This window comes from Scomber japonicus, chromosome 24 (assembly GCF_027409825.1).
Source record: "Scomber japonicus isolate fScoJap1 chromosome 24, fScoJap1.pri, whole genome shotgun sequence".
NCBI classification, from domain to species: domain Eukaryota; kingdom Metazoa; phylum Chordata; class Actinopteri; order Scombriformes; family Scombridae; genus Scomber; species Scomber japonicus.
Genome location: NC_070601.1, coordinates 9269432 through 9287519, shown reverse-complemented (window position 1 = coordinate 9287519; position 18088 = coordinate 9269432). Strand labels below are relative to the sequence as shown.

The 18088-nt window shown below is 38.6% G+C and overlaps 1 protein-coding gene across 1 annotated transcript in view; it reads left to right on the top strand.

Annotated features, from left to right (window-relative positions):
• The window catches only part of atp11a (ATPase phospholipid transporting 11A), a 41532-nt gene continuing 23444 nt past the window's right edge, over window positions 1-18088 (top strand). The window contains exon 1 of the mRNA XM_053314430.1: window positions 1-97. Coding sequence (XP_053170405.1) covers window positions 53-97 — 45 coding nt within the window. The 5' untranslated portion in view covers window positions 1-52. The remainder of the gene's footprint in view (window positions 98-18088) is intronic.

Genomic DNA, 18088 nt, shown 5'->3' with positions numbered 1-18088 from the left:
AAAAAACGTCTCAGAAAGAGGAAGAAGTGTCCGGGGAGGGAAGAAGAACAAGATGGGGATGGATTTCAGCACTCTTCGGACCCTCATCAGCAGATATGTAAGTTGTTCTTGTATCCTCCTCTATTTGTTTCGCTTTACTTTTCACTATTTCTAAAGAGAAACAGAAAACGTGGGAGCTTTTTCATCACTATTGGTGTCAAATTCCGCCGAAACAGACACTCATCCGGATTAAGTTTCACTCGTCGAAAAGGGAGTGGAAGGAAAGTCAGTGGGAAATGATTGGGAAACAACCGTGACTCTTTTTATGGGAAGTTTCATTATCATTTTTTTGTTAAAATCACTATTAATCACTCTATTTGATTTTTGAAAATAGATGTAACAACCTTAATCAATGGGTAATTGTTGAAACAGAGAGAAAAACTAAAATAATGCATTTAAAACATGCATTATGAAATACAAAAAGGGGAATTATAATGGTGTAAGGGCCATAATTATTCTATGGAATATAAATAAATAGCAAATCAAAGGGCTGTTATTATATTGGGAGAGGTTTCAATAGTTTTTAATGTGACTAAGGTATCTAAACTGATAAACTGCTTTGATTAATATGTCATTTATTGCAACATTAAACATTTAGAAGTTACCATTCTGGCAGTCGTGTATAATCCCATGAATGACCTAAAAGTGCATTCAAATGTAATTATTTTGATTAATTTAGAACTTAATAGTTGATTATATGTTCACTTTCAATTTTAACATACACCATGGTGGGTTGTAATTAAAACATGCTTTATAAAAAGAAGTGCTGTTTCATGAGCTATTTATACTTTAAACTGTCAGATTCTTTGAATGTAATTTGGCACACATCTAATGTTATCATCGTTATTTTGACTTTGGAGATTTTTATATTTGCCTCTCATTCATTCATTTCAAGTTTCATAGCAAATAGTTGCCAACACACACACACACTGAACAAATACATCAGCATTTACCTTCAGTCAACAAATCGGAGTGGCATTTAATTAATGAGAGGTGGGGTAGTCACCTGTTGTAATGCCGCCTTCTGCAGAGCATGACATGTCCTGTCATGGCAGAACATGCCAAGAAATGCAGACAGACAGCAGATATCACCCATATGTTCAGATTAACAAGGCTTTGACTCAAAATCAGTGTTAAAACTTTGCAGAATGTTTGTATCAGATATCAGAAATATGTATCAGAAATGTTGAATTTATTCATTTCCATTGGAGCCACTTGTATGCCGTTCAATCTAATCTACTATGCTGCATCTCCCAGTTCAGCAGGACTTCAAATGGAACAGTCAGTCACATGAATTATGTAATCCAGTCGTCCCCCCCTCCCCGACCCCCCCACTAGGCAAATCGATGGACAGCAGTGCTGCAGCTGGCCTATATGGCTGAGCGTTGCATTAGGCTCCACGCTAATGTGTTTGACAATAATCCAGGCAGAGCAAGCACTGCTCACATGAGAGCTGTGGAGGTTTATACCTCAGCTTAGGTCTGGTCTCCCAACTGTTGCAAATGGCTGATTAAATAAAACCCCTGCTGTGAGGAGGGTGAAATAGAGCCACATAGTAAGAAACAAGCAGAGGCAAGCCAGTGACTGGTAGGATGTGGGATGCTGATGAGGTCTGCTGCTGTAATTGATCTGGATAACTGCTTTAGACAAATGGGTTAGGGTTAAATTGATTGAGTTGCCGGTACAAAAAACCCGGATGCAGAGAGACTGCTGAATACTTAGGATCAGGGTTAGGAACAGTTATCTGTTTGTCAATACTGTGCTTTTATGACATATGAGTCAATACTGAGTCAGCGGAGGATGGAGGATTCTCCCTCTGACTACATCTATAAAACCAAAAGAAGTATGAATTCAGTCTTGATCTACAAGCATAATAAATGAAATTTCTATGCTGTAAGGAATCTAGCCTACATTTCAGTTCATGACAACAGTAAGTTTCATCAGGCCAGGAGTGTAATAGCGTAATTTCCACAGTATAATAGACTTGTAATGTGGAACTTGTTCCTAAAAAGTGTTTACGATGCAGCGTTCAAGTATCACACTGGATCCAAGTAATAACAGAGCAGAGCATCCCCCAGTATCCATGGTAACATTGTGTACAAATACAATGTATTTTTTCGGTATATGTCCCTTTTTAGAGCTGTCAAAGCATTGGTAGCTCACATTAATTTATTAGTAGCTTTTATCCAGGAACCAGTGCACTTAGTATGCTGACAGCCATAAAAGCTTTGCGGTTTATCAGTGATCAGACAGATATTACAGATATTACAGCTGTGACTCACACACAGACAGATGATATAGTGTGGTATGCATCGAGGTAATTGTACCATAGCTGAACAATCGAGTGAAGTTTGTAGAAACACAGCAGTCAAATAATCATAAGGGAAGATGTGCTTGAAATGTTTTTTGGTATGTTGCAAATATGATCAAAACTAATGGATTAATCAAGTAATAGCTGCAGCTTTATAATATTTTTAGAAATTGAAAGAAAAATAATTTTCTTTCTATAACTTTGAATCAGTTTCTATGTAAATGCTGTATAATACATCATATTGTTTGTTTATTTGGAGTCTATAAGAAAAGAAGAAAAAGTGCAATGTGCAGTGGCGATGCCGGCTATAATGTGATGAGTTGATGGGAGTGGTGTCGAGTGAAGGACGCAGGAATAGAGCAAAGTGAGAGGAAAAGCAGAGAAGATAAAAACCAGTAGGTTGTCATGTGATATTAACAGCAGATTTCATTATAACCCTTTCATGGTTATCAAATTGTTGTAAAGTCAGACTGGATTTGGTTATTCTGGCCTTTTCATCGTATATCAGTCGGCTGCTGATCTGCTGACATGATGCATATGATACAGTTGATTTATTGTATGTCTATGAAATGTATGCGTCTATTGGGATATTTTAATATACATGTGGTTGTGCAATACAAAATATCTCCTAGCTGTCCAGTCAATTAAAAATGATTGAATGTGTTTTATTAATATGTTGGAAGAAATATAAAATTATTTCTCACTCTGATGAAAATATGGGCGAAATACATTTATCACATTACTCTAATTAAGTTAACACACGATAGTACTCTAATTCAATTTAGCTGAGATCACATTGTACCCCTTCAATACCAGTAGTTGTGTTGTAGTGTCTCCAGTCACTGCCATCTCTGATTAGGTAAAAGGCTGAGGATGTTATGTTATATAAGTCTATATCTATATTTTCAAGTTGTATATTGTAGAGTTCTGTGGCTGTCGCTTGTGTCCAGGCTGAATGAGAACAAAGTGTAATCACAGTGACATGCAGGAACACTGAGACCAAATGTACTTACTGTAAAGTATATTCACTCTTCTCTTCTTCGGCCTCTGAAAGTTTTAAAAGTACCATTTATCAAAGTTCTAAATCTTCATTCCTAATTTAACTTTCTACACACTTTGCATACATGTTGCATGTCTTTGAAATATCAGCATCATCTCTTCTCACACCATATTTTAATATCTTTCCTTTTTCTGTTAAAAGAAAGCATTATGTTTTTAGTAGGGGGGCAATTTTGTTGTCCTCAGTCTTTTTTAACAGCTGGGTGAGATGGACAAAATCAAATATCACTTTACTGTGATGCATCCTTTAAAATCAGGAAAACACAACACTTATCTCATGATGTTATAATATCCACAATCTAAGACTTATAATATTAATATATTGTTCAGCCCTACCAATAGGACAAAAGAAAGAAGCTGCTGTAGTTTACTATTGACTCCAGGAAGGTCATTAGTTCAACACGCTGACAGACATAGTAGCTATTTTAGAAGAAAATAGTTGTTAGGAGTTTCCTGTATTTGCCCATGTGTATGCAAACTGGACAGCATGCGTTAGACAAGAAGCACAATTTACTGTATATATTTGCATTGGGGTTGTTTAATTGAAAAATAACTTCAATATTAAGATAATATCTATATTCTGAAAGTATTTAAAACAATCAATGGTCTTGAAGGCACAATGAACTACAATATAACCTTTGTGCTTCAATGAAAAAAAGTGATGTTTTGATCTTTCGAATGATTTGATACATAATCAATAGTTGCAGTTGTAGTTTGCAGCTGTGAATGAAGCTACTCATATCATGTTAGTGTGCAGAGGTGTGTTCAAGCAGTCAGGCAGCATTCCTCTGCTGCTGACTAATCTCTGGATTCCTGGATAGGAAGTGCCTCCCCTCTCTCCCTCTCTGTCTCAGTCTGGCTTCCTGCCTTCACATAGTGGATTAAAGGGTTACCGGTGTTCACTACCTTTACCCCCCTAATCCAGTTTACAGCTATACTTTCGAGTCTAAGGCAATGACTGATCCCCTAAATGCCACCTGGTGTATTTTCTAAAGGCTGCAAAGGTTTTCTTGCATATGCAATACAATGCAAGCTCTGCAGGAAGCATGTGACTGATCAGTGCATACTGTATGAGTCAAGATTAAATGTTTAGAGTAAGTGAATAGTGGCCGGTGAACATATTGTTTTCCCTGTTTGTGTTACTGCTAGTCCATGCAGGATAGTAAGCAGGGGAGGTGGAATATAGTAGTAGCCAGGTGACGCAGAGGGCAGCGGATCACATGAACGCCTTGGCTCTGTCTGGTTGTCAATAATTCATGAAGCAGACCGGTCAACAATGAGTGGGGCGGGGGGCGTTTGCATAGTTTGTTCTACGGCGGCACTGTTCACTGTGGGGTCAAGGGACGCCCAAGGGTGCTTGAGGGGATGCCAGGGTGTCCCTAGCCAAATGAGGAAGGACTTATTCCACCTATAGAAAGTATGTGTGTATAATATCAGGTTTCAGAGTGGTTTTACTATCAGTGATGTAATGGTAAAGAATGATGTAATGGCAAAATGACTCATGAAAAGTAAACAGTGATAGACAGCAGGGTTTATAAGTGTGTATTTAAATGAGTCTAGTTACTTTACAGGACTCAGTGAAGGACAGGCATGTTGTTGTGAAGTTGTGTTAAGGGTTTTTGGGCGTGCTCATGTGTACGCCAGCAACAGCAGGTTTCCTCTCAGCCTCATGCTAATCATTTAACACCCGCCCGTCCATACTGTCCACAATCCACAAAGTGCACCAGGGTTAACCTCTTTACCTACAGGATTTACAGGCTCTCACTAAGCCATTCAGTCTTTGAATTGTTTCACTGCTTGACTGGCTGCTACTTCACTTTTCAGTCACATTCAGCAGTCTCTTTTAAGATGCAAATATAAGTCATATTTCAGCTTCTGCACGGACAAAAAAAAAACTGTCCTCAAAGGGTTTTGTCTAATAAAAAAACAACAACTTACAAAGACAAAAATGCAAATGAGGCAGAGCAAAAATAAAACAGTGGCAACACTAAAAGCAGAATCCTCATTACAACAATACTCATTACAACCACTCTCCCTTTGCACTAGAAACTGAGGACCTCTGAAGTCATTTGCATGGGTGATTTAGTGTTTGTCTCAGTAGGAATCTGGGTGGGGAGAAGTAAATAATAATAAACATTATGATAAGTACTAATTTAATCAATTACATTAGATAAACAAACCAGACTATAGGATGTGATGAGAAGAGGCCTGACCTTTTTTGCTTGTGACCCCCTTAAAATGAAGTTTATAGGACAGTTAAAAAGAGATTGTTCTTATCTTGTTAGATTGGAATCATTTATGTTTTCAAGGCCTGTACTGTATTTCATGTATCTGCTGTATACATGAAAGACAAACTTACTGTGTCATTGCTTTGCAGAACAGTTTAGCTCCTTGTCACACCACCCAAACAGTACCTGCTGAGGAGTGTGAGCTCCATTAAAGGCTTGTATGCAGTAACATGAATGGTATATTGCAGGCCGTTGAACGAGGAGACAGATGATGGATAGCCCTGAGTTAATGGCGCATAGAGGCCTCTATCCAAAGAGAGAGAGCGAGAGAGTCGTTTGAACTTGAGTCATCATAATAACATTGCTCCGGGTTTGCCAGTGAAAGTGCTGAGTGGGGCAGGTACACCTTAATGTTCTCCCTGTCTGCGGGGAATGATGGCTGGCCTTAACTGTACATTCACACAGGAAGTGAGACTTTTTTTCGCCGACTCGCAAGAAATGGATCGCTTTTGGTGAGTCTTCTAAAAAAGTCACATTAAGATTAGTGGTTTAGCGGACATCTATCATAATAATTTTAGATATCAGCGTTAGGTAAGCAAGGCCACTTTCCTGGTGTAAATACTACTCAGAAGTTTGTAATCTTTGGAGTTAATGGGTACTTGCTTCACTGCATCAGGCAAACTTCTGGCTCAGCTTGAACAATATTACCTTCACAGAATGACTTTATGCCTCAGGAGGTGCTACCTACAGTGAACTTGTATCAATCTTGTGCACTTTGCCTCTTTTTTCCTGACTCTGCATGCATTTATACGGCCTGAAATGCGTTACCCAAATGCAGGACATAGACATTTCTTACTTTGACTTATCTTGATTTTTCCCACAATGCAAAGAAGTTAAAAAATGAAAAGTTCAAACATTGCTTCTCTGTTTTTTTGTTTGTAGATCTAACCGGTTACATGTTCTGCTTTCAAATGCAGGAAAGGAGGTAGATCATTTCAGATGTTTCTGTGTAACATGCCTCTCCAGACTTCTGTCAGGCTACAGATCAATGTGCATGAAGACAAAGGCTTTCCACTTTGATTTCTTTCCATTGCTAAGGCATATTTTAGCATATTTTATTTTCTGCAAAGCACCACTTTGAGTTTTTAAATAGCCACAATCATTTTGTACTTGGACGTAATAGAAAACACTGAGCATTTGTAGTCAAAACATGGACTCATTGTTGTTGTATTCATCTTATCTTTGTTTGTTGAGAATAATACTGACATGCGCTGTATTATTTGCTACAATTGGCTGATTCATTACAGAAGATACTGTAGAGCTCCTGCAGTTTCTGCTGAGGCTGAGCTAAAAGCTTTTCAATGACATCCAAAGGGAGCACTTGTGAAGCCACTTCTGCAGCTCAAAGCCTCGTCGCAAACTACAGCAAAACATCTCACTAACAGCTGCTTTTTCCTGAAGGTCATTTCCCGCCAAGCAATAAAATATAAACGGATATTTATCGGAAGAGCAGATGATACATGGCAGAGAATAGCATGCAAATGTTCAGTATGCCGTTGAAACCAGTGAGCACTCCATTTATTTCCATTATTGAGCAAGTTGTGCACACGAAACATTGATTATTTTGTAACATTATCAATGCATTTTGGCAGCCATCATGAAGTAGATGATTGTGATCCACTCTGACTGTCAGTCTGCCAGAACAGATCAGCACCCAGAGATATAACTGAGCATATATATCACTGAACATAGAAATGTCTCTGATAGAACTGAGATGTTATGTTGCCACGACGAGATGATGACAAGATTGCATTTATTGGCTGGATTGGCCATGGACCAGTCTTATAACTGTGTTTATCTGTGAGTGAATGAGTGATGAAGTTACACCATTGGTCAGCATGTTAAGTGTGAGTCTTCCCATTGGCTGTTGCTCTTTCAAAATGAATCGGCGTAGTAGTTTGTTGTAAAGTTACCGTTACCGTCCTCTTCAGCTTATCCGAAGTTGTAAAGTTGTTGTATCTTAAAATGACCATACTTTATCAGTACTTAAGCCAAGTAAAGAAGCTCCTCTGTATTACAGTAAGCAGCAGTAGAGTTGTGTTAAAAGCAGTCCTCCTGAGAATTTGGCAGAAGCCGAGAAGAAGATGCAAGCACAGGTCTGTACATTGACTGGGCGACCTATAACACAGGAGGACAATATAAATAATGGAGCTAAGTGCAGCATTACTCAGAGTGAACCCAAATGGCAACACTAAATCGTTTAAAGGTGCTACGTGTTGCATTTTAACATGAATAAATGATCACCACATTAATATTTCAGCGTAATTGCCTCAAACAAAAGAGGTTACCACTAAATTTGCAATCCAACAGTACTTTTGATATGGCGTGCCACCAGGTAGGATGAGGCACTAATTCTGCAGGATTGATTTATAGCATGAAGGGAGACAAATGGCTCAAATGGAGAGGTTTTTTACATTATGAAAAAACTAGACATAATACCTGATATCTGAAGCTAGTAAATGGTAATTTGCTGTAGAAGAATCTGGTTTGGCATGTCTGGGCAAGTCAAGGCGTCAAAGCTATTTCACTAAACTTTCTGTTTTCTATATGTTTATATTTACTTTATTTCTATGTACCAGTATTTATCTAATTAAGGAGGAGGACAGCATATCACAACTTTTCCTGCAGTATAGTAGCTATTCATGTACGGTGGTGAGCATCTCAGCTACAGTAGCATCTTGGAGACAGCAGTGGTGGGAGGAGATGAGGGTATGAAGAACTCAGTAGACTGGCCCTCATCCAGGATTTAAGCATCAAACCAATACGGTGTTCTGCCAACGCCTGGGGCAAAGTACATTTGTGTATTTAAAAAAAAAAAACTGCATTCTGTTCAGTGAGTCATTTAACTCTGTTTCATTATCAATTATTGTATCCAGTAGCTCCAGCTTTGTAAAACACTTAGTGCACATAGAAGCAGTATAAATAAAGTCTTCTAGTCATACAATGGTTTTCACTTCATCATAACCTTACTGCAGCTGTAACTGTGATTATGCATGACAGCACTGCCGCACTCGTCCTTCTTTTAACTTTAACATCCGGAAAGGAAAGTGTGGGGATATTGTAACTTCTAGAAATCCATTTCAACTATGGTACTCAGCTCCAGTCAGGTGACCGGTCCCATGAGGGCCACATGATGCCATTAAGTTCCCCTCACCCTCTGATTTGTCCTGTGATTTTTACTCTCAAGCTGAGATGAGATTATTCCACTTGTTCGATGCAGTTTCACGAATTTCCATGTAAATTTTTTTTTTTTTTTTTTTAAATACAGTATATCTCTTTTTGTCAGTTAGTGTGTTGTCCTACTTAATGAGCATGGGATGGCATCGTTCACTCTGAGTGTTACACTGTGACAGAAATAGAGTTGGTGGAAAAAAGAAGACATGGAGAAGGATGAACAGTCAGAGCTAGAAAAAGAGAATTAAAGATAGATGAAAGAAGAAAGAAAGAAGGACAGATAGAAAGGACAATTTAGCCAGTGAGATAACACAGAGAGACTGGGAGATTGTTAATCTCATGGTTGTCAAGGAGATAATGAAGAACAAGGTGACCATATACTGTAGTCATTTTCTCCTTTCCCGCTCTCTCACTCACATTGAGTTTGTGACTTATGCGGTGACATGGAAGGGCAGCAGGATTCATGGGGTCATGTGACAATGAAACACCATGAACAGGACAGAGCAGTGAAGCTCGGGGAGACAAAATGAAACTGAGCAGAACTCAGCTGAAAGGACTAAAAATCAGCACATAGCAGAGATGCACAGATGTCTCTAAGAGAGCAGACTGAGACTTTCTGTCTCATAAAATAAGTGATGAGTCTGCGTTGTTGTGGGCATGTCTGCGGCTGAAACCAATAGCATAACATCAGTGTCATTAATATGTGCTCCAATTGTTTGTCTGATTGGCTTTCACAGTCAGTTCCTTGATGACAGCCCAGGAAAATTCAGCTTTCTGTGAGGTCAGAAATCACGAAAATGAATGACTTAATTATAACTAGCTTGGGAAGAATAAATGGCAACAACATTTTTTCATTCAGAAGAATAAAAATTAGAAGTTTGTTGAAGTAAAATATATAGTTTATGGAAAGTGGTTTTGCCCTTTATTCAGTAAGCTCTATCTTCAAGACTTCCCCTAAAAGATTGCCATTAATTAGCGTTTTTCCAGTAAAGTTTTGGTTTCTAATTTGAGGCAGTAAAGAAAAGAAAGATAAGCTGAAACATTGTTATTTTACTGACAGCCAGTTAGTAAACAGTAATAATTGAATAACGTGATTTCAGAACTTGTTGCAAAGTAGAGGGTGAATGGAAACAGTGAGAGGGAGGCTTTAGAGGGGGACTTGAAGTAGGATTTGACTGCAGTTCTTTATCAGTTGATCATCATGTGATCGATTCAGAGTCCTTGGAGCCTGGACCAGCTACACCGACCAGGAGAGCAGGCCGGCTATTCAGTCAGTACAACTGGCAGACAGACACAAAAGGAATGGATCTCTAGAGACAGGGAAAGGTCAGACAGACAGAGTGAGGCCTCATTAATGCATTTTCAACTCCTGGTAGTATAACCCTAGACTACAACATGGCTACAGTTTCTATCTGACTGACAGAGAATGAATGGACTGCAAAGGCCAGTAAGAATGAAGAGACTGATTCAGGTAAAGCTTTCATTTCCCCAGATATTTCACCACCTCATTTCTTCATTTTTTTGTACCACCGTGACATATGTTTACAAGGAAAGCATTATCTTATCATTATCTAGCTAATTGTTATTTCACATGTGGAATGAAAAAGTACCCAGAAGTTCTGCAAGGTGACGTCATTAAACTGCTTCACTTACTGTGAGACCAAATGAGGCTGATGATGTGCCTTCATGAGTCAGTTTCTCTCTAAATGGGCAAGAAAATGAGGTCATTTTTAAGTTTGGTCATAATTTTTATCAGTTATGATAACATTTAACGCTTTTAAACATTTATTGCTTGGTGTAGATATAACTTTAATATATTTCTTAGATTTTGCTGCAGCAGCTAATGGGACTTGCACCCTAGGGAAAATAAAGATCCCTGATGAACAGAACAAACTCACAAAAGGAAAACCCCTCAGGACTGCAGGTGGTTACCAATTACACACATTCATAAGGACTTGTACTGCAGGTTCTTTCTATGTGGATCAGAGTAGTCACTTCTAATTCCAGGTATGTGGCTGTGGAGAGCACCAGTCACCAGTTGGTTTGTAGGGATTTGTGGTTCAGCAGTGCTCATTTACTGTGTGTCCCTCATGCTGGGATTTGATGTCATGTACTGTGTCATCTGGAAGTTCACACTGCAACCTGTTATCTGTTGAGCTGTAGATTTGTTTTGCCAACTTTGAGAATAGAGCCACTTCACATTTTAGCCCTACAACGATTGGTCAATTAATCAATCAGTTCAACTATTCTAAAAAATAGTTTGACTCCCAGATTCTTAAATATGGATATTTTATGGTTCCTTTAATCTTATACAATATGAACCCTGATATCTTACAGTTGTGGACTATTAATATGTGATTTATGAAGCTAATTTGATGCCATGCAAACATTTGAAATAATATTTTGACATACAGTGCAACGTTGATTTTGAATGGTATGAGCTTGATTGACATGTTCATGACTCTGCTGTTATCTTCGTTGCACCTGTTAGGGCACATTTTTATTCACCTTTTTTCATGCATGAATTTATTTGACCTCAGCACTGCTCCACCCAACTCCAACCTGTAACGAGGTTTAATCAGTCAGGATAAGTGAACTAAAGTATTGTCTATACCATATCCTGCACAAAAAGGATCACTTATAGTTTTATCTGCCTCTTCAGCATACTTAACAAAATGTTCCAGGAGGGTGCTTCCCCTGCAGAGGGTGTTACCCACTCATACAAGCCTTCTACCCTTCAGTGGCAGTCCTGGAGTTATTTAAAGCCAGCTGAGTGTCCACAGATCAATGCAGGCACTTAGTGTAACTTGTGTACTCACATACACACAAACACCTATTAGACATATGTTTAACTGTAGAGTTTGCTGAGCCAAGGAGAACCGTCACAGTGTTACAGATGCCATTAAATCTGTCTCCACCACTTCCTAAAGTGATTATTTGATCACATATTTACTGGAATTGGTTTGAGTTTAAAATGATACATTATAACTGGAAACAGTATGTGTTATAGTAATTGTTTTTATACTGGAGATATGGAGAAAACCACAGATTAGAAATGGTTATTTAGTGGAAATGACTTAACATTTGCCAAAAAAAAGCTGCTACTCCTGCAGAAGTCTGTCTGTTTGGTCATTTTGGACATTTTTGCCCTAATCTTAGACTCATGACACATTTTTGGAAGTCAGACTGGTCATGTTTTCTGTGTGGTGTTTGTGAACAGAGGTGCATTCAGTGGCATTTAGCAATTCAACTGCTGAACGGTGAGAGATAGAGAGCCAGGGTGAAAACGACTTTCTTTTCCATGTGTGATAGAAGTTAATGTTAGAATACAAACTGCTGCACAACACAACTGTCATCAGCTGTTACAGTACTGAAAGCTTCCAAGTTGTTGCTTTCAGCTGTCAATATTAACTCCCATGTGACTTGAATGCAGCATTAGGTCAAGTCATGGGGGGATCATGTGACCATCAGCAGCACTCCCATCCAGCGCTTCCCTCTCGTATAAACTCACAGAGCAGAAACAGTGAAGCCAGTAGGAACAGTGTGTAAGTTTATTCCCTCCACAGTCGCAGAATGACAGGAAATCCACTACAATAGTCTTCTATTCAGCTCTGTGGTTGGTCTATTAGCCTGTCTGCCTCCTGCCTCGCATCTATCTTACATTTATCCTCTCTACTTTTATTGAATGTAATCACTGCTTAAAGCAGCTTATAGTCCACCAAAAGCAATGCCATTAGAAGAGCTTCCAATAGAGGGATTAATGCTGCTACAGAGACTCTGATGAAGATACTTGTAATTATTTGGGTCATTAAAGTGAATGTACAGTTAGAAGTCAGGTTCACACTGTGGTAAAACAGGCGAGTTATCCCAGTTTCCTACTGAGATTTGCTCCGAGGAAACCAGGCTAATGAATTTCTCTGTATAGCTGGCAGAAGCACGGAGGTTACACCTCTCCTTTCCTCTTCCCACCTCTCTTCTGAAAATCTCCTCTGCTTTCCTCTCCTCCTCTCTTCTCTATATCTCATCTCCTCTCCTCTCCTCTTTGTATCTCCTCTCTTTTGGTCATATTTGTCTTTCTCTATTTCAATAGAAACTGTGATTCAGTAGAAAGGTCAGTCTTGCTTGAGTGCTGTGAGATAATACTACCTTTCTGAAATAGTATAATAATGTTTTCATCTATCCATACATGTATTTGTGTGAAATAAGATAATTCTGCATTCATCCTTTTCTAAAGAGACTGTGTCATTGCACCTGATTATTAAGCCTACAATAGATTCTACTGCACACTGGTGTTACATAATCACACTACACAACAAGTGCTTTCAGCCTGTTAATAATGGATAATATTGTTTATATAACTCCTTTCACAAGAACAAAGTTACACAGCGCTTCAAATCATCTTAAAACCACAAAACAAATCCACACAGAGCCTCACAGTGGTCCGCTGACCCAAATATGAAATAGAAGCAGGTGAATGTCTATTTCAGGACATTTTCTCTCAGTGACGACTGGTCTCCAGAGTGTTGGCAGCCCTGCAGTTTACCCTCAGAAGCTTTTACCTGAGGCTTCAAATCTTTAGAATATAATCTCTGTTTGAACTGGATTAGAATTCATTATAATCATTAATCATTCATTTTAAATCATTTTCACAAAATGCACCCTGTTATTATGTATTTTTAATTCTGCCTGAATATGACTCTAATATTAAATTTCAAGTAAAAATTCCCGTGCAGCATATTCTGCACATTTTGATAAAGATCAAAGACTGCAGTTTATCCCAATATATGTCTCAAGCTTATTTTATCTGTTTTCCTGCCTCATGTTTACTGCATGTTTTGGAGATGGTGCCAGTTGATTGTAACAATTTAATCTCATGCAAATGCGACTAAAATGTACAGTAGATGATTTTAGTGAATTTCAGTCCTGTATGTGAATCTTATCCTTAGCTTCAAGAATCCAGAGCAAATGATCTACTGAACAGTAATGTAATATGACTGCCTTTTTTCATTAAGGCTTAATGTACAAGTTAGTAGTTTAAATACTCATATCAGGGACTCTAGTTAGTGACTAAACCCATTTTTTAATTAGTTAAAACAAAAAATCCCTTTAATCTGATAACAATTTCAACCGTTCAAGAACAACAAGAAATGGAAGCATGTTGAAAGTGTTTCTGTTAGTTAAAGCATAAACTCTTGTGCACACATTACACACATTAATGCCATGTATCATGTATAGTTGATTACTTTAGTCCACCAGCACCTATAGTCACTTTGATTTATTTATCCAATAAAATCACACAATCAATCAAACTGTCCCAATCTGTACCCCTACCGCCGCCACACAGGGTCCTGATTTGTGTGTGTGTGTGCTCAGTGTTCCACAGTGAGGTTTAGATCATCTGCCTGTCACTCTGAGGGACGTCCTGAGTCAAAAGGTCAATGGAAGCTCGAGAGGTTAAAATCATTACATAGGCAGTAAATACAGGTCATTGTAAATAAACATGTTGGTCATAACAGGAGGAGCAGTAGTCTCACTATTGTTTATATTTTTATGTGGTGGTAACAGGCCTAATACTACAGTAAATGTAACAGCATTAGTATTAATAGTACAATGAAATTAGTAACAGCAGCAGTATTGGTTACAGTAGTAGTAAAAGTACGAGTTCAAATGACATCATAAAAAACAAGCTGAAATTGCTGTTTTGTGATTAATTAGGCTTGTGTGTTCATTCAGTGTTGTCAGGTCAAAGGTCGAGGACTACTATTTAAATATTTCATTACACCAGCTGCTAGATTATCATCCCTTCTGTGTTTTCCCTCATTTTCCATCTACTTTTCCTTTCTTTTTTCACTATCTTCAGGTATGAGGGCTTGCAAGGACATGCATGTGTAGTTATCATGATATCAGTTGGTGTTTCTCACACACACACACACACACACACACACACACACACACACACACACACACACACACACACACACACACACACACACACACAAACAGTAGTACAAATGCTGAATCGTAAAGTCCTCTGACTCTGATTAATACCAGCAGTGCTTTCCTGTGATCATCAGTGTGTGTGTAGATGGTTACAAAGCAGTGAGGACTAGAGGGGTCAGATCACTAAATCCCCTAGAGACACACACACACACACACACACACACACACACACACACACACACACACACACACACACTGAGAGTTTGCTTTATAGACTGGCTCGGTTTTTAACTGATTAGTATTCAGTCCTCTCATCTCTGTAATGCCACAGTTGCTTTCTGTTTCACCTCCACACACACAGACACATACAACAGTCACAGTCACACTTTAAAAAAAAAACATGAGTCAGTGATTTATCTTCTTGTGGAGTTGCAGTGGCTTTTTGAAGCTTTTTTTATGCATGTTTTTCTCACCACTAGGGTCTATGTGTGGATCTTATTGTCACCACTTTTTTGTAATTACTAATTTTTGAAATTACATCACTAAAAAGGTGTAACATGCATGCTGTTGATATGCAATTATTAGCTATTATGATTTATTTCACAGCACTTTTAAGACTCCTTGTCCCTATTGGCTCAAAGTTTAAGCATGAAAATTCAGTCTTGACCTTGAAAAAAAACCCATCCCAAGTCAAGGTTCATTCTCAAGCTTTTTCCATAGTTTTTAATAATATCACACAGTCTTCATCAGCCAAATGAAGATGAATCATTGCCATGTCGCTACTTTAACCTGTAAAGCAGCATTGGCTCCTGATGGCTTTTATTAGCCGGACAGCTCTTTGATTGTCCACTCAGCTCTAAACACACTGACACATAAGGAGGGTTTTGCTCTGAATGTGGTTAAAGGTTGAAGGAAGGCGTTTGGTTGGATGGTGAGGATTTGTCATTATTTGGTCTAATGGGTTGGCCCAGGTGAGGCAGAGCGACATAGTGACAGATGGGGAGCACAGCTGGTGTTTAATCTGTGACTCAGGTACTGTAACATACACACCCACACTGTCACAGACAGATATCAGGACAAGTATCAGAGTACACACACACACACACATAAAGATAAAAATATACGATAAGTCTTTAATCCACCGCATCTTTTGCATTGTGTATTTTTGATCTCTCCGCAGTGTGGATTTGCATACTGCAGCAGTTAATCACTTTGTTGCCTCTCAGGATTACCAGCTGACATACAGCACAAGATGTCCACATGCGCAGAAAACACAAGATAAAAAATAGCAGCGCACGTGAACTATTTTCTCCGGTGCCTTTTTTTAACTTCAAGTCCCTCTGGAGTAGCCATAAAGAAAGCTGTGACCCAAGAAAATGCTCAAACTCTCTACTTGTTGGGATTCAACCTATATTCAGAGCATGAAAGATTTTAGATTGAAAGTTGGAAATAAACAGAAGGACACACTCCTGCAGTCATTTATCCTCTTCACCCTTTTAGCTAAAACATTTTCTATGTTATGTAAAGAGCAGTAGTCAACAGGCACACACACACACACACAAATGCTCCCTCACTGTATGTGTGTATTTAATGCTTAGTGATTTAGGAAAGGGGACAGGATTTCTCTTATCTCCGTAGCTCAGTGACAGACGAGAGATAACGCACTCTCAAGTGGCATGTGTGCATGTGTTCTGTGATGTTTGCACATACAAGCTTGATATATGACACAGATGTGAAAATGAGTGTGAAGGGTGTATTTGTGTGTTTGTGTGTGTCCATCAGCCGTATCGCAGAGAGCAGGTTGTCGTCCGTAGCTTTTGTTGAGACTCGTTTTCAGCCCTGCCTGTTGGAGCGGGAGATAAAATACTTTGGGGTTGGTCATCAGTCGAAAACAACGGCTCAGCCTTTAAAGCTGCAGACAAACAACAGTCGTGTGTGTGTGTGTGTGTGTGTGTGTGTGTGTGTGTGTGTGTGTGTGTGTGTGTGTGTGTGTGTGTGTGTAGCAGTGATTCCTCTTTACTGCTCGCAGCGTCCTGTAAATGTTATCTTTATTTTCCAGGCATCATACAGCACTATCTATAGTGTTACTGCAGGGACTGAATACTGTAGTTGTTTTCCTGAGTTTATAAAGTAAACTTCTAACAATACATCTGAGTATGTCCACATTAACCCAACTAATTCTTCTGCTTCTTTTCACTGCCTTACAAGTAAGACACACACTAAGCCATCATTTTTCTCACATCAAATCATAGATATTTTTTTTTTTAGAAAGCTGTGTCCAAGGTGGATACAACTTAAAATGCCACCTGCTCCTTTTGATTTCAACAAGTGAAACAGAGCTTTGGAAAACTATCATGAGACTGATAGGGAGATTTGTGGCAGCAGTTTTCTTAAATTGAGTGTCATTTCTTCGCTCAAGTTGAGTGATTCCCTCTATTCTCGCTTGTTCAGTGATTCTTGATACATTTTTAAACAAGTGATTTATTTTTATGTCTTTTGAGACATTTTAATATACCAATAAAAACAGATCCACTCAAATTTTCAGCTTGTTATTTTGTGGTGATCATTGTCAGTGTTTGGTCTATATTTATTATCTTTGCTTATCTAAATAGTGTCAATCTGTAAGTCATATTTAAGTCATGTGTTGGATTATTAATGGATTTTTATGGGTGTATCTGTGTTTTCCAGGCTGTGGAATTGAATTAGCTCTGTGAGCACAAATATATAAGTGTGTCTAATCTAATCAAAATAGCAACTTTACAAGATATCTTCAAAAGTTTTTGTGCTTCTTTGATCAAGATGACATGTCTTCTAGAGGGAATAGAAGGGGGGTGGGGGGACGGTGCCTGCTCGTTTCAGGAAGTGTGTGTCCTCTGTGTGAGTGGGCGGGTCCAGCTCTTCCTGTTTACAATATGGTCCTCTGTTCCTGATCACAGTGGGACTTCAGTTGCCGGCAGTAATGTTGTGTTCAGGTTGTGTGAGAATTATGTGTGGTCTGATTTTGTTTAAGCGCCGACTTGTTCACACAGATTTAGGTTGTTTTAAAAGAAGAACTGAAGACATGAGGACTGGGATGAGGTTAAGAATTAGATACACAGGTGCAGCTCATTACAGTCACCAATGTACATTCATTACATTTGATTTTTCACCCTGCTCTTGAAGGATGTAAGTCATCTTTTCCACGGATTATAGATTGACCATGTCTATGAAAAGGTCTATAGTAAGGGGTTATCGCTTACTTTACTTGCAACCATAAAGATCTTCAGGAGTTAGATGT